The sequence below is a fragment of the Rhinopithecus roxellana genome, chromosome 13 (assembly GCF_007565055.1).
Source record: "Rhinopithecus roxellana isolate Shanxi Qingling chromosome 13, ASM756505v1, whole genome shotgun sequence".
Taxonomy (NCBI): Eukaryota; Metazoa; Chordata; class Mammalia; order Primates; family Cercopithecidae; genus Rhinopithecus; species Rhinopithecus roxellana.
Window position 1 is genome coordinate 49,380,925 of NC_044561.1, and position 20,845 is coordinate 49,401,769.

At 42.0% G+C, this 20,845-nt stretch overlaps 1 protein-coding gene across 1 annotated transcript in view; it reads left to right on the forward strand.

Moving 5' to 3' along the window:
* MRPS6 (mitochondrial ribosomal protein S6) overlaps positions 1-20,845 on the forward strand; it is a 66,313-nt gene that overhangs the window by 37,131 nt on the left and 8,337 nt on the right. Inside the window, exon 2 of the mRNA XM_030914291.1 lies at positions 12,763-12,902. Within this exon, the coding sequence (XP_030770151.1) occupies positions 12,763-12,902 (140 nt within the window). The remainder of the gene's footprint in view (positions 1-12,762; positions 12,903-20,845) is intronic.

Consider the following 20,845-nt stretch of genomic DNA (forward strand, 5'->3'; position numbering starts at 1 on the left):
AAAACAAAATGACCCCCAGAAAGCACACATGCAGAAAACATGGTACTAAATAGACGGCAAAAGGACACTTGTTTATGATATGTGAGCTGAAACGAGGGCAGAACATTGTGTTTTTCTACCTCAGCTGGGAATGTGTGCAATAAGCGACTGCAATTTTCCACCACACTCTGCATGTGTGCATATCTACAGATGACTGCAGTATTGCTGGGAGTATTGATTTGGGGGCTACAAATAAATTCTATCAAGTAGGCAAATTGGCATATATGGATTCCATGAGTAATGAGAATCACTTGTCATTGTGAAGCACATGCCTGTGTCACCACCACCCACAGGAAATAGAACATAACCAGCACCACCACCCCCTTCCCGCCAAGGAGCCTCATTCCAGAAAGTTCTAAACTTTCAGGGATTTTCTGATTGACCTTTAATCTGTCTCTGGCTTTTATTCCCAAGTTCTGCCTCTGAAGTGTTGTCCCCTCCTCCACTTTTATCTGAAGAGAAATGTTGAAGATCAGCCTGCTCCGAAGTCTCAAAATCAGACAGCGTGTTCTTCCCTCTGGGTGTACAGCCCAGGGCGTAGATTTCAGACCCTTCACCATCTTGCTCTTTTATTTTTTCTTCTGGATATAACTTCGAGGCGGTTGAGGTTCCTTTTCATATGTGGCCTCCATGTTTCAGTAATTGAGGAGAGACACTGCTAATAATGCAACAAAATGAGAGCCACCATTCCCTAGGGCTTGCCCCCTTTCCAAGTCTAATTTGGAATCTCACTGGCACACCCTAAGGTAGGCCCCCTGTAAAGTCCTGTTGTCTCTTCATAGGGCTTGCTGACTCCATTTCCAGTTTTCCATGGCTTTTCAGAGTTGAGGTTTTTTTGTTGCTATATTGTTCCCCATGTGCTTCAGGAGTTGAACACCCATTGGGTTTTGTATTTTAATCCCAAGAATTTTCAGAAGTTTGGATGTGCTGTTAAGTGTTTCTGCCTGTGCCTTAGCCTTTGTTTCTGTCTTTTGTCTTATTATTTCTAGTTCTTTTACACTGCATCTCTCCTTTTGACTAGTGGGATGTGCATTAACTTCATTATGCATCTCTGTCTTTCAAAAAATATTCTGTTTTCGTCTTTGCAGTGAAGATCTTTTAAATTTTATGACTCAGTATAATCCTTTCTTCCTTTCTAGTTGTATTAAGTACAGTTAGCAACTTTTATTTCTCAATTCTCCATTTATTCTTTGACTTACATAGTCATCAAACATTTATTGAACATGTATTGTAAGCCAGGTTCTTTGGACCTCCAGCATCTAATAACCATGAGTAAGAAGCAACCTTGAAGAGCTTTAAGCATGGGGACAGACTCCTAAATAATTACACTTGCAAGATGTATGTGGAATGAGAGAGATATCTAAGGGGTTACAGAAGAAAGGCACATTTATATTAAGTAGCTGGATCTTTTTGAAAAAACAGTTTCATTGAGATAAACGTCGTATATCTTACAATTCACCCATTTGAAGTGTACAATCCAGTGGTTTTTAGTTTGTTCAGAGTTGTGCAACCATCACCACAGTCAGTTTTAGAACATTCATAATCATTAGTCGTCACTCCCCAATTCTCCCTCCCCACACCTCTTCCCACTATCCCCTGACCCAGATAATTACTCATCTACTTTCTGTCTATATTTGTCTATTCTGGACACTTTAAAAAATATTCCTTCATCTGTGATTATGTGTCATTTGACTGGCAGCTCCCAGTACCCCCTCCCCATAACCACCTAAGCCTCTGGTAATCACCATTCTACTCTCTACTTCTATGAGACCAAGTTTTTTAAATGTCATGAGTGAGATTGTACAGTATTTGTCTTTTTTTGCCTGTCTTATTTCATTTAGCATAATTCAGAGAAACACAAAACCACATTGAGGCTGGGCGTGGTGGCTCATGCCTATAATCCCAGCACTTTGGGAGGCTGAAGTGGGTGGATCGCTTGACGTCAGGAGTTCGAGACCAGGCTGGCCAGCATGGTGAAACCCCGTCTCTATCAAAAGCAAAAACAAAACACATTGAGATATCACCTCATACCCGTCAGGATGGCTATTATGAAAAAGACAAAATACAAATGTTGACAAGGATATGGAGAAAAGGAACTGTTGCACACCGTTGTTGGAAATAAATTAGTGCAGCCATTGTCACAAACAGTATGGAGATTTCTCAGAATATTAAAAATAGAATGATTGTATGATCCAGCAGTCTTACTACTGGATAAACAGAATAAAATCGGCATCAAAGAGGTATCTGTATTCCTGTGTTCGTGCAACACTATTCACAATAGCTGAGATGTGGATCAACCTAAGTGTCCATCAGTGGATGAATGGATAAAGAAAGTACGGTATACATACACAATAGAATACTCTTCAGCCATAAAAAAGGAAATCCTGTGCAACAACGTGGATGAGCCTGGAGGACATTATGTGAAGTGAAATAAGCCAGACACAGAAAGACAACACATGATCTCCCTCATATGTGGCATCTGAAAAAGTAGCTGATGCATGTTTTTATTCCTATAATTCCTTTGTGTTTGTGCTCTTTCTCTTCCCTGCTCTGCAGAGTAGAGCAGTTCATTAGGCGCCTTCCTCCCACCACTTGAATTTGAGCAACACTGCAGTTGGCCTAGTTTATGGACATGCTTTTGTTCTGTTTAGCAAATTATGCAAATCTGACTTTGTTGTCAAAGTCCATGTTTGTCATTCTATGAATGTATGATATTAAGAACTTCTCTTAACCCAGTCCATCAGGTGATATTTTTGCTAAACTTTACATGGGTATGTAGAAGATTCATTTTCTTATAAACCTTTTGTCTCTACCATCTAAATCTTTGGTTGACTGCTCCCTCCCCTGATTTCTTGTCATACTAGTGCTGTCTCCCTTCTACCCTGTGGAGAGGTTGAAATATAAGGCGAAGGCAGGGAACTGAATTGTGCGTGAAGGTGCGCAATCAACAAGGCAGGTGGCTCAGTAATGCCTACCTGATTCCTGCTCCCACTATCCATTTCACAAGCTTAGGCATTTCCTTTCCTTTACTTGCTGTCATAGTAACCAGGACTCCTGCCAGTCTTCCCGTTTATCTTTTATCTGTGAGTGCATCTGAAGGGGGATGGGGAGTATAGAAATGGAAGCCTCTCAGCAAGAGGATCATGGACTTTAAAATGTCCTCAGAATAGCAAGCAGAGTACCTTCATTTTGGCTTGTTTCTAGCTGATGCAGTAGTATTTACCACAAATAACTGGGGTTGTCATTTCTCCATTTCACATTCAGACAAGAGTCCAATATTGTTGGTGAGAAAGAGTGAAACTTCTATGTTCCTTAAATTAGTGTTGGAGAAGATCGTTGCTTTAAAATATTTTACAAACTGCAATTCAGCCAGAGTCATTCATCTTTGGGAGGATGAGAAGCCAGCTAGCTTCCTACTGGAGTGTAGTTCTCACTTTTGTTTGCACCTGGGGAGCTTTAAAAAAAAATCTTAGTGTCCAGGATTTTTGAATCCGTAGGCCAATTGAATTGAAATATCTGAGGGTAACATGCAGGCATCTTTATTTTTAAAGCTCCCAGGTATTTTCCAGTGCTGAGGAATTCCTTGGTGATTTCTCCTCTTATCCTTTGACTTATCCAAAATCATGAAAGGAATGATTGATTATATGCAAGTAAGCCCCCAAATTTGTCCTTAAATGATTGACATTTGAATGATACTCTTTGATTTGAAACCTTGGAGATTAGTTGATTAAGGAACAAAGGTACATTATCATTGAACTACAGAGATTAATGTTAACCCAGGCACATGACTAATACATAGCTATCAACTAGTAAGTTCACACAAGGTTGGATCTCCTATAATTATGTCTTCCCTCTTGCCCAGTGCGTTCGTTTTTTAAAATGTATTCGCTCATAGCCTTTTGATTCCGATGCTGATATTGATGACTTAGCATGCACTTGGTGCAGGCGCCCCTTGGATGGGTAAGTGTAGTTTATGACTTAAAGGCATTTTGCCTACCTTGCAGCTCAAGTTGCTTTACTGCTCGGTCATCTGCTTTTTACCTTTGCAAATTCAGCCATGCATTATCTCACTGAGAAGATAACGATGCCTCTGCCTTGTTCTTGGGTCCTTCGTTTTGGCCCAGGATTAATCTGTGCTGAACTCAGATCAGTTACTGGACCAGTCATTGGCTTCTTGCTCCTGTTTTCTTTTTAACCTCCATTCTTCCCTGAGTTCTTTTTGTTTTCATCATGTAGCCCAAAGAATACTTCTTAATGTTGGATTTCCCAGGTCTCAAGAGCCTTATTCCTGGCCACATGGCCGTAGAATGGGCAGGCTCCTGTTTCCACATCCCTTGGCTTCATTGGCCACTGTGGTGTCAGGGCCAGACTTGGTCTTGTCCTGTCACGTCTTTTTGGTGCGCTCTGATTCTGGGATCAGTACTTCTGGATCCCAGTTTTTCCTCTCATTCCCCAAGAGACAGAGTAACCAGTTGTAATAATTAATGATGCTGGAAGTACCAGCTTGCAAGGCTCTTTCAGTAACCTCTGGAAGCCACCTGTTTATACCTCTCTGATTATTACTGTATTATTAAAAGCCTGGATGGACATGGAGTCAGTGAATGAGTTTTCAGTGTTCAAGTGTAGATCTGGGACTTGAAGACAGGATTTACAAATTATGGCATCCGTGGCAAGATAGTGGTTGGGATAGACTTAGGAGAAGAAATTCTTTTAAGGAAAAATGGAATTTGTTTCAAAAGAAGTTTGTCTCTGAAACACCTTTTAGTTGCTCATCATAAAAGAAATCAGAGTGTAAAAGAAAAAAAGAAAAGGAATACTCCACTTGTTTTACTATCTAGGGAAGACTAATACCTTGCATAGTCATCCATACTTTTTCCATGTTTGTCTACATAGTCCTTTTTTCTTTTGGAAAATATATGGATGTACTCTCCATGCTGATTTTATTTTATTAAAATGTTTTTATGCCAGTATGTGAGGATCATTCCCCACCCCAACCCCGAAAGGGTTTCACTCTGTTACCCAGGATAGAGTGTGGTGCCACAGTCATGGCTCACTGCAGCCTCATCTTCCCTGGTCTCAAGCAATCCTCCTATCTTAGCTTCCTGAGTAGCTGGGACTACAGGTGTGTCCCACCATGCCCAGCTAATTTTTTTTTTTTTTTTTTTTTTTGTATTTCGTGGAGATGGGATTTAACCATATAGCTCAGGCTGGTCTCAAACTCCTGGGCTCAAGCGATCTGCCTGCTGCAGCCTCCCAATCATCCATGTTTTTTTTTTTTTTTTTTTTTTTTTAATTTCTATAGGTGTTTTTGGGAACAGGTGGTGTTTGGTTACATTAATAAGTTCTTTAGTGGTGATTTCTGAGATCTTGGTGGATTTTTAAAATGATTGTATAGTACTTATTCAATCAGTGGAAATCATTTATTGAACCAGTCTCCTACTGGACAATTAGATTTCCATTCATTCACTATCCTAATAACTTTATGAAGAGCATTTTTCATAGCTAAGTCTGGTACATGGGTATGGTAGTTTTCTTAAATTCCTAGAATGCCGGGTCTGTCGCGCAGACCCTGGCCTATGGATGAAATGAGTACTCAGACACAGGTATGCAGTGTAAGAGCAACTAGTTGACTGCCTGGCTTTAGTGGCCAGAGCAGCCCCAAGAAGCTGGAGCTGCTTGGTTTTGTTCAGTGCCCGCACAAGGCTGAAAACCTAGAGCAAACACAACCTGTAGGTAATTAACACTTGTTGCTCCCCTTTCAGAGAAGGTCATGTGGGCGACGATCAAAGGTCAGTTCCCGGTCAACATAAATAAGCCTGTTTAAGATAAAATTCCCCTACACTGCATTGTACCTACTCCTCGGCCTCTGCCTCAGGGTTATAGAACTGCTGCCTTCAACTGTTCTCCCCTTGGGCTCTGCAGAACCTTCCAACCTTTCAGAAGGTTTGGGTCCTTTCCCTATAGTTTTTCCCACCACTCTGACTGATCCCCCACACTAGAAGTCGCTGTGGGGTTAAAGGTATACACATTTTAAGTTAATATACGTTGCCAAATTGCCTTCCAGAAAGTTTACATTTTTTACCAGCAGTGTAGGTGAGTGTTTGAAGAAACTGAAATCTTATTGTTCTAGGCAAAATAGTGCCATAGGTGGAAGAAAACAATGGCTTCTACCTATACTAAATTTAGTACCCATGTTGATTCTGTCCCAAATATAAATTTCGTCAGAATTTTCTCCCTTCCTTTCTTTTGTCTGCTGTTAGTTCAGACCCACTCTGAGAGCACCCAAAGTAGCCCTCTTTCCCTTCCTGACAGGGTTTCCATTTTTCAGGGTCTGGCTGAAAACTACTTTCTTTAACCAACCAGTTAGTAGTAGTAATTCCTTCTTCTGAGTTCTTGTGGCATCATTGCTTTTCACATCAGTATTGCCTGTGTTTCAGTCTGCCTTTTATGAGTAACTTACAAGTATATGTCTTCCTATCTGTATCACAGACCTTTTAGGGACAGAGACTTGGTGTTCCATTTCCCTGCAGCTACCCTTTTGGAGATGGGCTTCCCAGCGAGCAGCTTGGACATACTTGTCTTGAGGAAGACACTTTGAGAGGAATGTTTCCAGATAAATGTTAAGTTGAACCAAAATGGCAGTTTCCTGAGTTTCACCCTACATTTCTGATACCCACAGAATTTGGTCTGCCCGTAAGAGATCATTCACTTTGCCCTTTCACTTCACATGCAGGTGTCAGGATGTATGTATCTCCTCTGTACACCTGACTTGTGCCATTTAAGTCATTTTAAAATGACTTCACCATAAAGATGCTTGATGTTTTCCTACATGTAACTGTTTCTCAGATGATTATATAAATACCATATTCATGAGTGCTTTTTAGTTAATATATACTTAAGCAATTCTTAAAATTCTATGCTATAGCCTAACAATTAAATGACCACTTGAAAAGCCTGACCGATGAATCTGCAGTATTTTTTTTTCAACATTATTTTTTAAATTTTAAAATTTGGAATATTTTTGTTTTTGCAGAGCACACAGCATTGGTTTATTAAAAGAGTTTTTCTCTGCATTGTACTTTGTTATTTTCTTATTACACTTTATGTACAGTTAGACCTTTGAACAGTGTAGGGGTGTGCATAGTTGAAAATCTGTGTGTAAACTTTTGACTCCCCAGAAACTTTACCAATAGCCTACTGTTGACCTAGAAGCCTTACCAATGTTATTTTGTATGTTATGTGTATTATATACTGTGTTTCAATAAAGTAAGCTAGAGAAAAAGGAAGTTTTTTTCCCAAAATGTTGTGGCTCTTCAAAAATTTTTCTAATATATTTATTGAATAAAATTTGCTTGTAAGTCTTGTAAGTGGACCTATACAGTTTCAACCTGTATTGCTCCAGGGTCACTGTATAGTAGAACAACTAGTACATTAGCATAAATCTAGTCAGCAGCATTAACTTTTACTAGTAGTACATGTATTCTTCATCACTATGCAATTGCAGTTTTCAAAACTGGCTTCACTGCAGAATGTCCTTCAGACTACTAGAGTAGTATTTAGTCTTGGTAGGGGCTTTAAGAAGTTGTTGAGTTCACCCTCCCACCCATGCAGATGTTAATCTGATAGCCATCCTGTATCTGTGTACTTCAAGTGATGGGAAGGTCACTACTTCATAAGGCAGCCCACTTCATTTTCATGCAGCCATATATTTTTGGAAATGTGTTCTTGTTTACAAAATACGGCTTGGTTTCTCTATTTTTTACCCTTTGATTCTAGTCCACTCTTGGGATCCAATCAAAATAAAACAAATCTACCTTTTGCATAATAGCCCTGCAGATATTTGAAGTTAGCTGTTGGGTTTTTCTCTAAGTTGTCTTTTGTAGGCTAACCATTAGTTTTAGTAATTAATATAAAAAATTAGCTTTAATTTTTTTCTGGGATTAATTACCTTTTTTTTTTTTTAAGTATTATACTATTTAGTTAAATTTTGGGATAGTACTTTATCTTACCTAATCAGCAAATAATTATAATAATGTAATTTTAACATTTATATTTGTATGTGTACTGGAATTTGATATTTGAAATGTATAAAATATTTAATGTTTAATTTCACTTCTAGATGAATTGTGGGTATTTTTGAAATACAGTATTGGTGTGAACAGCATTTTGGTACTGCGTGAAGTAAATGGGAAGACATTAGTATTGTAATTTTGCCTCAGTGTTACAGTTGCCACCTTGGCAGTGAGCTTTGTTAAATATGAAAAGTGGCTTCAAGTTGTATTAGAGATAGAAGAAAACTTAGAGTTCCTTGAGGAAAGATAGGAGTAAGCAAGCAAGAGACCCTCTTAAGGAGGTACAGTTGGCACAGCTATTTCTAGCACCTGTTCCATGATGTGTGGACCATTTTAGACTTTGGGAATACAGTCATGTACAAGATAGACAAAGGTCCTTGCTCTTCTGTAGCTTACGTTCTAGTTGGTGAAAGAATATTTTTAGATTGCTGTAGTGCTGTTAGAAAAAAGAATGACATCAGGAGAACTGGGGGATGGGGGTGCATTTCGGGTGATGAAGATATCAGAATGGGGGGGCATAGACTTTCATCAAACTGTATGCCTGCAGCAGATGTTGAGAATTGCAATATGAATGTCGTTTATTCATGTGAAACTTGTAGCAACAGGAAAATTGAGAACTACTAATTTAGCAGATGAGGAAACTGAGGTACAAGTTTAAAATTGATAAAATTTAATAACTCATTCACTAATGAGTTATACAAACTCATGAGTTTGTATAACTCATTAGTGAATGAGCTAGGACTAGAGTCATAGTCCTAGTTTTCCTAGTTCCCATTCCCATTCATTCATACTTTTCTGTATTTTTTTTTCAAATGAATGTTTTCAGCCCTCAGTCTGTGCCTTGCCAAAAGTGTATTTCGTTGACGCATTGGTAGGTTGAAGCAAAGAGTTGAAGGAGTTGCTTTCAGGTGGGTGAGAGAAGCCCCTCAGAAGCCTGCACAACTTCTCTTAGAGTAGTTGGAATTGAGTGGTTCAGAGACCTTATAAATGAGAATTATGGCAGCAAGACCATTTGCTTCCTGTAAACTATATGCTTTTATAAGTTGAACATTGTGCTGGATTGAGCAGAACTTTTTCCCCTGTAAGTGTAATAATTTTATTTTAATAAGTCTGTAGGTTTCACTGAATGAGGAACATTCAAGTTGGCAACCTGAGTTGATAAAGACATTAGGAGCTTGGCGGATGGAATAGTGGATTAATGGAATCAGTTCCGAACCCTGCAGTGAGTTGAACAGCCAAACTGATGGTGTTTGTTAGGTGGTACCCGATGTGTCTACCTGATGACACATCCCATGAGGAATACACCCTCTATACATCAGTCATTGGCCCAGGCTCATGGTTTTATTTGTGGTGCATTTTAGGGTGAGTGGATTAAGGCCCTGCCAGCTTCCCTCAGCCCATCACAATGTAGAACAGGGGTTGGCCAGATAGTAAATAGTTTAGGCTCTGGGGCCATATGGACTCTTGTAATTACAGATCTACCTTTAGCACAGAAGTAGCCATAGACAGTATGCAGATGTATGAATTGTCTGTGTTCCAGTCCAACTTTATTTGCAAATACAGGTAGCAAGCCAGATTTGGCCCAAGAGCCCTGGTTTGCCAACCCTGCTTTATTGTGAGGTAAGGTCTATGGGGCGTTATTTTTACTCCTCCTTCTACCTGTCTTTTTAGACTTCTGGGTGTTTTGAAATTAAAGTGAGATGAATGTGGCCATTCCAGTAGTCTACAGTTTGACCTTGACATACCAAAGGCAAACCAATTTTTTTTATTTTTATTTTCCTGTTATGTTCTTGTTAGGTAGCCTTTCCCCTTTTTGAGACAGATGTAAGAAGAAAATGTTTTTACTTTATGAGCTCTTACTTCAGAAGAGGGTAATGAGTTTTACACTGTAAACACTTCAGTTGGAACTTAAAAAGATATTGAGATATATTCCTTTTTAATCAGGCAAAACTGGAATTAAAATTTATTTGGGTAGCTAATCAGAAAACTAATCAATCAAAGGTTTTTTTCCTTTTTTTTTTTTCAGTGCAGGTAACAAAGCCGAGACCTCGCTCTTTATTTGGCTAAACTGTTCCTTTACTTTATCATAAGTTAATCGATGTAATGCCAGGTCAAGAAACAGCATTTTCAGTGAAATGAAATACTGTGCTGCTGTTAATAATGAGTCCTCTGCAGATGTATGGCGATGTCTTTGTGAAACATAATGAAAAGTGAGAAGAATGTAGTCTTCGTATGATTAGAACTGTCTAGGAATGTGTTTGATACAATCGTAAGGGTAAATTGCCTTAGACCTTTTACCTAGTGTTAATAGGAAGAGATTTTGACCTCAATTTTTATTGTCTTCAGGAAATTTCTGTTTTAAGGTTGGTTAAATATATAAACAATGATTCAGTAGGAATTTTTAAAATCCCTAATGGACTTCAATATGAAAAGAAAGTAAAGAATGTTTTTTTCTAAGCCTTAAGCCAATACTTAGCACATTTCATACCATTTTAGCAGCACTTGTTAGAAAGAACATTTTAAAAATATAGTGGATTTTGTTTGGTTGCCAGAATGCACACTTAAACTTGTTCTGCAATTTTCTCTTCATTTGATCCCCAAATGAACCTCTGGAAGGTAGCCTTTTCTTAAGGCTGCACCTTAAAATCTCCTGCACTTTAAAATCTCCCTGCTTGCACCACTTCACTTAGGTCTTTGAGGAGACGTGCACCTTGTCTTTGCCAAGGTGCACCTCTGGCTTCCTCCCCAAGGGTTTCCACAGCTTTCCTTATCCTTGAAGCAGGCATTTCCACTTACTAGCTGCCCTGTCAGCATCTCTCTAGAGATCCAGTTCCAAATCTGTAAACCTTCTTGGCTTTGTGTGCGTGTGTGTGTGTGTGTGTGAAGATACGTAACAATAAGACACTAGACCATACAGTAGTTATCCAGTAAATCATAGCTGTCATCGTTGTTATTTTAGAAACCCTACATTTTATCCTCTTGCATGGTCCACTCCTTTTTGACTACCAAATTGCCCATGTGTTTTCTCCTAAAACACGTTGCTCAAGTTTCTTGTCCCTGGAGCCCTGGCGTTTTCTCCTCCTCACCATTGTTCTCACACCTCTACCATGGGAACCTTGGCAGCCTGCTTTCTGGCCCCATCTTGCTAAATGCCCGTGCAGCTACCACACTGCGGCTTTTTCTTGATCTCTGTCCTCTACCCCGTTGTCATTCTGGACAAGGCAGTCTCCCGATTTTCCTTGTCCTGTTTGACGATACGTTTTCTATTTGCTTCTCTGACTTTGAGTCGTCTTGTTAGCCCCTAAATGTTTGTGCTCTGCAAGGTTCCACTGGTGATCTCCTTTCCTCTCCCCCTCCACCCTTTCTAATGATCTCACCTCCTTCTCGGGCTTCAGAGAGCCATCTGTGCAGGTGACTGTGAAATGTGTATTTCTCATCCACCTGCTTTGAGCTTAAGATTTACATCAGGAGAGGTCAACCTAGGGGAGCCATGGCATCTGACATTCAGTGTGTCCTAAACCAGATTCATCTCTTACTATCCTCACCAGCTTCTCCAGCTCTGCTTTTAGCTGTAATGACAGTTCCACTGTCCCAGCCACCAGATTGTGGTGCCCTTCTTTGCCACATCTTGCCTTCGTTCTCCACGTTGCATTCGTTGCAGTTTTCAGGCTTATCCTTATAAAATATCTTTTCTTCCAAAAATTCCTTGTGTATACATATGCATAGAGAGATATCTGGAAAGAAATTCACCAGAAAGTTTAATTCACCATCCAGTCTATCTCTTGGTGATGGGATTCTATATTGTTCAAGCTTTTTTTTTTTTTTTTTTTTATAACAGGCCTTAATTACTCACAGACTTGTGCCCAGCATATATCCAGTCTGTCTTCTCAGCACTCCCTTGCCCTGAACCCCATCACTGGGGCTCAGTTGCTGGTTCATTCATTCTTTGTACCTCTGGTCATCATTTTCCAGGGGCCTTTCAGGGAAAGTTTTTTCCTTAGTGAAACCCTTCTCCCAGCTGAATGTTTCTTCCTTCCGTGAACCCTCTGGTCTCCATGCTGTTTCCTGTGTTCTGCCCTCTGCTCTCCATACATGTGTATTTTGTGATCTGTCCTTTATTAGATTGTAAGCTCCATGAGGGCAGAGATTGGGTCTTAATCATCATTTCCCCCTTTTGGTTACAATCTCCCAATTTTTCTTTGGGAGACAACACCTTTTCCCTTGGCTACAGTTTTGGTGGGATGGGCAGTTCAAGTGTCCTGCCAACAAGATGCTCTTCTCCTGGAATTTGAATTTTGAGTCATGGGATACAAGGACTGACAGTGATTGGCACTGATTCAGCCTGGCCGAGGTGCTCTGAAGAAGCCACTCATTAGTTCCTGCCTCCCAGATCCCTGGAGCTGCCCTGGTCCCTGAACTCTCCGAAGCCTGGTTCTTCAGATATTCCTTCGTATCTGTGAGCTATCTCATATCCTTACAATAAATTCTCTCTGTTTTATTTTAAATTAACCAAAATCAGCTTCTGTTGCTTTTACCCAACGATCCCTACCAGTAGAGCTGTTATGATTGGAACTGAGCAGACTTAATTATTCTAGCTCTTATATTAATTGTGATTTTTTTTTCTTTTCTTTAAAAACACAAACAAAAACAGCCAGAGACTTCTGCTGCTTTGAAACGTACGATAGAGGCCCTGATGGACAGAGGAGCAATAGTGAGAGACTTGGAAAACCTGGGTGAAAAAGCGCTTCCTTATAGGATGTCTGCCCACAGTCAGCAGCACAACAGAGGCGGGTAAGTTTCTTCATGAAGTGCTTGGAAAACGTTTTTAATAGGCTCAGTAAAGAGTACTGTTCAGTTACTATTAGAAGTTCTTAAAATTTCACATTCAGACCCCCATTGCGCCTGCGTGTCCTTTGTGCACACACTCCAGCAGTGTTGTGTTGCAGATGGGATGCGATATGCTGGCCCTTCGTGGAGTGTGATCTGAGTTCAAAACTAGGCCCTCCTAGGAGCAGAGGACTTACCAAGTCTCGCTTGTGGAACCTTTTCCTGTTAACCTTAGCACTGTTTTCCCTGACATTTCTTTAACCTTTGCCTTTAAAATACTTCAGTGAACAGTGCTGTCCACATACGTTAGTGTATCCGTTTTAAACATATGGGTTGCAGATGACAGAATGTGCTGCTTTTGACTAACGTATGTAACCCAAGCCTAATCCACAAGAGAAAAATGGTTATACCTACTCCAGGTATTCACAGTTTGGAATTTTGTCTCCTACCGTGTACAGCAACTTCCTCAAATACGTGTCACAGATTTGATTCTATAGTAATAACTATCTTTGTAGAAGTTCTTTGAGAACAATTTGTAGAATAGATTTGAATCTTCTCATGTTGTAGGATTTCCTGGGAGTGGGTGTTAGAGAAGATGGGAATCAGGTTTTAGTGCAATAGGAAAAGTCCAAGAGTAGAAGAGTCAGCTCCCTCTGGCGCTCAGCAGCTCTGTGGCCTTGAGGAGGTCACCTAGTTTCTCTGTTTCCGGCTTCTCTGGGCACAGAACTGAGGTAATGGGTCTCCCACATGCGTTGCCACAAGGACCCACCAAGACGGTCTCTGCAGATGTGCTCTTTAGTCACGTGAATCTAGCTGTCTTGTGCAGGTATAGTACGGGTGATAGGGCCGGAATGGAGTCGCGCCTCACGTGGAGGCTTTCTTACTGCATTTAAACCTGCTGGGCTGCAGATCTCGTCTTTTGATTGCTTCACCTTGTTTTGTGCTAGTGTTCAGCTTCTTGAGAACACCTCTGAAGGGAATGCCTGAGGCGTTGCTAGGCAACAGGAAATGCACAGTGGCTAGGCTTCTTCCACAATCACAATAACAATGAGGGATGGAGAGCATGGGTGTCTGTCTGTCTGTTTCTTTTAAACTTAATCACAAATGGGTGTGGTTTTAACAGCAGTTATGGATCCTTTTGCCTTTTTTGTTTAAAGAGGAGCATATAAAATCTGTCCACAGTTGTTGGATGGAAGGCAGTGAATGGAGAGAGAAGTCAGTTTCTTCACTCAGTGTGGTACTTCCAGGGGTTTCTGCCCTTTTTTCAAGTAGAGGATTTGACTTTGTTGAGAGCTGGCATGATGACTAGCGTCCCAGGATCTCCACTAACACGTAGTCTGGGTAATGCTGACGTCACTTGTCTGAGGACCAGGCTCAGGAACCGCTGTGTTCACTCAGTTCATTTTCAGACCTCTATGTGCAATGGTGGGGGTTGGGGTGTGTAGCCGTTTCTCTTTATGGGTGAAATAAATTCAGGTCCTGGAAGAGCCCGCTGGGACCAAGCCAGAACTGCTGAGAACACTAGCCCTACTTCTGGGTTCCCCCCGGCAAAGGTGCATGTGCCTTGCTGAGGAATACGTTGCAGTCGCTTAGTTCATTGACATTTAAAGATTTTATTTCCGGTTATTTTACTTTCAGACTCCTCAGCAAAGGAGAAGCAGTGTTCTGTATTACATATGTGTATTATATATAGACACAGAAAGGTGGTGCCCAGCTGCAGTGGGGGAGGTTCATGCTTTAAGCCTATTTTCTGGGATAAATCAGTGTCTGGTATTTATTTGTTTAAGGTAATGTTTTTTAAAGTGTGGTCTCTGAAACACTAATTTTATAGAGATACTCCATCAAAAAGTGAAGTAGGGTGTGTGTGATCAATTAGATGTGGGAAGCCTTGCATGATCTAATTCCTTCTAGAGATTCATAGTGCACGTTGGCACATAAATGATGAGAAGCCCTTCAGTAAGATCCGTTCATTTATTCACTGTATTTGATGATGCTACCTTTTATTTCTATAATACTCATGAATATTCTCCACAGTGACTTTTGGGAAATGAGGATATGAGAGGCAAGTGTAGTTTGGAGTTACCTGGATAAAGATTTGGAATTGGGTGGTATGTTTACATGTCTGCAGTGTGGAACTTAAGGTTAGTCTGATACTGTCTTGGCTTCAGGCAGTGACCCCATAATCACTGACCATGTCAGTACCAGGCATTTTGTTCATTTGGCAAATCCTTTATGTGCATTAATCCATAGCCACAGAAGGTGTTAGAAACATGTAGTAAGTGGATTATGTACTAGGAGGCTCGCTTTTCTGAAGTGGTTGAGAAAGAAACAGTGGTCTTACTGGTTACATGTTTAGCATTCAAAGTTTTGACTCTTTTTGAACAGCCCTGGGGGCCATGACACGTATCTGAAATTACGGCAAGACTCTGATTTGAATCCTGATGGTGGTGTGTGAGAGCCAGCTTTGGGCTGGCTAATGGAGTGAGCCTAGATGTTTCTGAGAATCCACATTCTGTCATGGTACAGTTGGTATCATGTGTTTGTTGCTTTTACGTTTTGTGGGGAGAAATGGTATGTCCTAGTGGTGTCCAGAGGTCTCAGGTGGATTCTCACGATTGTCGTGGTTCCTGGTCTCAAGGAGTTTTCAGTCTCATCAGAGAGTTGGCTGCATAATGCTAACCTAGGCACCAGCTGATGGAGTGTGTGTGAAAGTGCCCAGCACAGCAGGGAGTAAATCTAGGACTGGGGCTGGCAGGTAGGCATCTCTGTTCCAGTGACTTCACTGTATATTGGGCAATTGCCTCTACTGTTCTCCCATGCCCAGTCCCCACTCCTCCCACAAATAAACCCCCTTATCACATACATGCCCTGTAGGCTGGAAGACAAGAGTAGATAAGGGAGAACCTGTGGCTTTAGGGTTATCTGGGAAATCTGGCCAGAGGAGGAGGAGGGTATACTTTAGAAATGGTACCTGATGTTTATTATTATATTAAGACTATTCCCAGTTTATGCCGAAAATAAAAATATAGTCATTATATTTCAAATAATAATTTGGTCAGATTCCACTTGAGAAACAGGTTATGTTCCAGAAATTTGTAAGTCTGTTGTTTATAACTGAGAACGTATTTTCCTAGTGGAACAACTTGATGGTTAACCTCCCAGACTAGTCCACAGAAATTTTCTTAATTCATAATCTCTGAAGGTCAGTAGAACAGGAGGAGTCGTTTGTGTTCAGCTGAGGACCATTTTAAACTTGTTTTTGAAAATGCAATTCAAGGTTCCCCCTGGCAACAGAATGGGGCCTGGTTTGGATCACCCTTATCAGGGATTGGGACAATATCTCAGGCCTCTAACTTATTAACACTAAATAAACCATTGGCACACGACCTGGAACTGAGCGGCTCAGAGGCCTGGGAGTCACTCCCGGCTCTGGATTTGCTGGGGTCTCTTTGGGGCCTCCGAGGTTACCTCCCCTTTGTGTTTGCACATGCTCACCCTGACACCCTCAGCTGCTCTGTGGGACAGACAAGGTGTTGGTGTGGAAAATTCTTACTGTATTCCTGGGTGTCTGAAAGGCAAAGATGTCATTTGTGCTAGAAGGGAGCAGTGGCAGGAGAGGCTCGTTTAGACCCATGCTAAAAAGGGGCAGGTATCTTACTGAATCATAGTAACAGTCACCCTTTGCCAGAACCACGTCACTCACTCCAGGGCTGCACGGAGCTTGTGGTTCTCTTTCCACTAGATGGGGCTGAGCTGAGACTGAGAGGAAACTATACAAGAAAGTGCGGTCCGTATTTCAGCGTTGGGCTTGTGTGCTTTGTAAAAGGATGCCTCTGCTCTGTTTCTACCAGGTCTGATTTTATAGCAGTGAGATTGGGCTGGCTTCCAAATGCCTGTGTAGAAGAACTCTTAAGTAGAAGGTGTTTTTCTTGCCTGTTTTGCCCCCCCCCCTTTTTTTTTGCCTGTTTTGCCCCTTCTTTGCCTGTTCTCATCTGCATTAACATTTGGATAGGTGCTTATAGCAGGGATTTGCTGGCCTACATATAAGATGCCCTTCTATTTACGGGTAAGCAGAATGATAAAAATAACCAGCTCCATGGTGAATCAGTGGAATTTTACTGACTTGCTTCCCAAATGTGTCTGCAGCTTACTCGAAGAGCGCTGGCACCCTCTCTAGAGGAGATTGATTCTCCTCTATAGCTTTCCCGGTAGCTAACATTTCCATGTTTGCGTGCCTTCCTGCCAGCATTCTGACCCCGTTCTCTTGTGTAGGTACTCCACACCAGGTTTTCAGACAGGGCTGCTGTGGCCTTGGAGGTTTCTTTTTAGTGGCAGTGCCCCAAGATTTGTAAGGATTCTGCAGCAGGTTTAGTGTTAGTGGTTTTGAAAACATATGAGACCCAACAGATATAAAAAGAAATGGGGCTTTTCCATGCAGAGGGTACCTCAGTTTGAAGGTGAGTAATTCACTGCCTCAGTGAAGCCTGAATCCAACAAGGTTTAACTGAGATGGTCTGGGAACTGGCATTTAGACAAATCTGTTTCCTATCTTCAAAAAGGCTCAAGGATGCTTCAGGGCTGCAAAGCCCTCCCCTCCCCCTCCCCCGTCCCCGCACCCACTGTGAGCCACTGAGCGCTTCAGTGGAAATTTCCACTTGTCTGCTAGGGAGAAGGGGAGGGGTGAGAGAAACAAAGAATGTAACTCAAATTCAAGCAAGCTCTTTTTATGGAAAACTTGTAAATACAGGGTTAAGACGAAAGTGAATAAAGAAAATGCAACCTTTACATTTAAGGGCACTATAAGAAAACACATTTTTTCCCCCTGAACAACTAGGGGAGTGGGGGAAGGGCTGGCAGCTCCGGGCAGTCTGCATGGGTGACTGAATGGTGGAGGGGCTAGGCCTCTCCAGGGGAGGGGCAGAAGGGACATGAGAGCTGCTGACTTACAACCATGCTGCTGTGAATGGAGTGTTTTTGATGGCATTGTTTTCCAGTATTGGGCACAGTCTGTCTTGGGGAAGCCATTTCCTCTAGTGTTTGCAGGTCTCTAGAGGGTTTGGGCCATGTAGTACAGAGTTTTGGAGCATGTGAGTGTCTTAAGAAATACAAAGGAGGGCACATTATCACCTTGAAGATCACGTGGGCAAGTGCTACGTAGGAAGAAGTTCACTGTTGCTCCAGCTTCCGAACCTCTGGTGTCTGCAGTGAGAAATGCATTAGTGTACTGAACCTTTCTTGGTTCCTTCTCGCCTGGCATCGGTCATCTCCTCACTTCCACTTCTGCAGAGTTAGTGTGCATTAAAGTTACATGCTTTTCTATAGAAAAGAGATGCTTTTGTGAAGCTGATAGCAACTTGATAGAAGTGATTCTATAATTAGCGCCACACATGGGAAAACAAACCTTTAAAATGTAAACACTGCTTGGCTTTGTGTTCAAGGTGATGCTGGTGCTTGCGTGGATCCTGGCTGTCTGGTATGTGGAACAGTGTCACTTGTGCCATGTAGCACATGGTCGAAGGTGCTGAGAATGTGTCACATAATCAGATTTTAGACTATTTTCCCAAAATGATCTATTTATTGATTCAGTTACCAAAAGTAGGAGTGGAAAATGGAAGACTAGCTATTTGAAGAGCTTTTGTTCAGTAAGAACGTCAGTTTTGGGGCATGTCTAGGCAGTTGCAGTGCAGTCAAATCCAAACGTTTGTACCTTGAGTGAGGAGTTGATCGTGAGTCCACGTGCGTTAGGACTTCTGGTCTTTTGTTTTGATTCTGCCTAGTTTGGCTGGGGAAGAAGCAGACACTGATAGTTCATTGTGACTGCGGAGTCCTCTTGATTCTCTCTTTTCCCAGGGTCAGGAGGAAGTTGGGGCAGAAGGCTCTAACTCCCCTGGAGACACTGAGCCCCTTTTCTGGTCACCTTCCCTTGAACAGCAGCTCCTCTGGTTGTTAGAATGGTTTCTCCATGGCAACCTTCATGAGGATGTAGGGAGCAGGTATCAAGGGAGTACCAAGGCCATTTTTTCAGCCTAACTTGCATTTTTGTAGGTCTCTTGTGGACTTGTGCTGTCATGAGAAAGGGATCCTCGCAGGCATCTAAAAGCCACCCAGCCCCACTAGTACACACAGGTTGTTTCTAGGCCTTACTTTCTTCATGTGTAAAAATAGAAATGCGGGACTGTACTTAGTGTTGTCATAGCTGTAAAAAATCTCATTCTTAGTCCTTAGGTCATCTGTAGTTAGCAAAGCCCAGCAGTGAGTCGGGTCCGTAACCGCCATGTCATTGTCACAGTCTCCCACAGGACTGCAGTGGAAGCCGCTCTTACAGCCTCTCTGCCCAGCTGGGCTGCATATTCCAGGAGGGTGAGACCATGTGTGCCTCATCCCTTTAGCCTCCTGAGGTTTGCTATAGTAGATGCTCATTAACAAGTTAAGTTTGCCCAGATAAATAGGTAAGAAGAAAAGGATATATACTGGAAACAACCAGAAATTGGTCAAGGTCCTTCCTATATGGGAAAGCCATAATGGACCATTTGTCTGTGTACTTGGGTCACTGAAGCAGGCAGAGATTGTCTTTGTCGTGGACTTCTGGTCAGTTGTCTCGTGGCCTGGGAGGGACAGCTTGGTTCCCTGAGAGAAGAGGTCGGGAGGGGGTTGGTAAGAGGTTCAACTTTGGAGAGTGGCGAATACCGTAAGGTCTGCCTGTCTCGGAGTCACTTCTCACCTTCGCTGTTTCAGTGGCATTTTTCTTTCTGTGGAAACTTCCACGGTGTAATAGGGAGCCGTGGGAGTGGAAGCAGTCTTTGCCCACATCAGCCCCGGGTGCAGATCAGCAGGACGACACGCATGAGATGCCAGTCACCAGCTGTGTATACCGGCTTGTGCTCATTTGGTTGGTTGCTGAAGGAGCGTTGTCATGCCTGGTGGCAGGAAGTCAGAACAGTTAAGAGGGGGAAGGCAAGAGGGGTTTTGGTAGCAACAGGGAGCCTCCCGAAGCTAGGAAAGCCCAGTGTTAGGACTTCCAGGTCTTTATCTAGGGTTTCTCTTTATCCTTGAGAATCCTCCATCATGTGGGTACTAGGTAGCAGGAGATACAGTATACAGAGTGGGGAGCTGTGGGGTCTGGACTCTCACTTTGTGACCTGGGGCCTATCACTTCCCCTCTGGGCTTCAGTTTGCTCATGTGAAAGGTTTGGACTACGTTGTCTTTATGGTCCTTTCCAGCACTTCCATTCTATGATTCTGTAACCCATTTGGTCCCAAAGCTATCTATAGTTTCTTGTGTCCTGGAGTCAAAAGACCTGCTCTGTTTGAATTCTGGCAGTGACCACTTCATAGCTGAGTGACCTTGGGCTAATTACTTAACCTTTTTCAGTCTCTCTTCTTAACTACATTAAATCGTAAGACTCAAAGGAGGCAACGTGTAGGAAACCACTTTGAAGACTCCTAGAGGAGTATTGTTGCTGGGGAGAGGACTGTTGGACCCCAACCAACACTCGGCACCACTTTCTCTTCTTCTCCTTCCTCAATTGCCACACGGAGTGGAGCTGCCACTTCTCTTTCATCCTCTTCCTCAAAAGCTGTCTGAAAGCTGTGAAAGCACTTTGAAAATTAGAGTCTTATGAAAGACACTTCTTTGTTAAGTTTGGAAATATGAGGTTTCTGATTTATCTGGCTTCCAGTTTCCATCCTTGGGTGTTCGTTTTACCCTTATTACAAAATAGAATCCAAAAGCTTTGGGTGTATTTCTTAGGATTTTTGAGGGAGTGCTGAGTATACAGAGAACACTTCCAGGAGGGCCGGATGAGAACTGATTAGTGGGCAGTTGAGTTGGTTGTTGGCATCTGTAAACATACTTTCTCTTAGAACACGTTGAGACTCCTAGGCTAGCTCACAAGCCTCTAACCCTG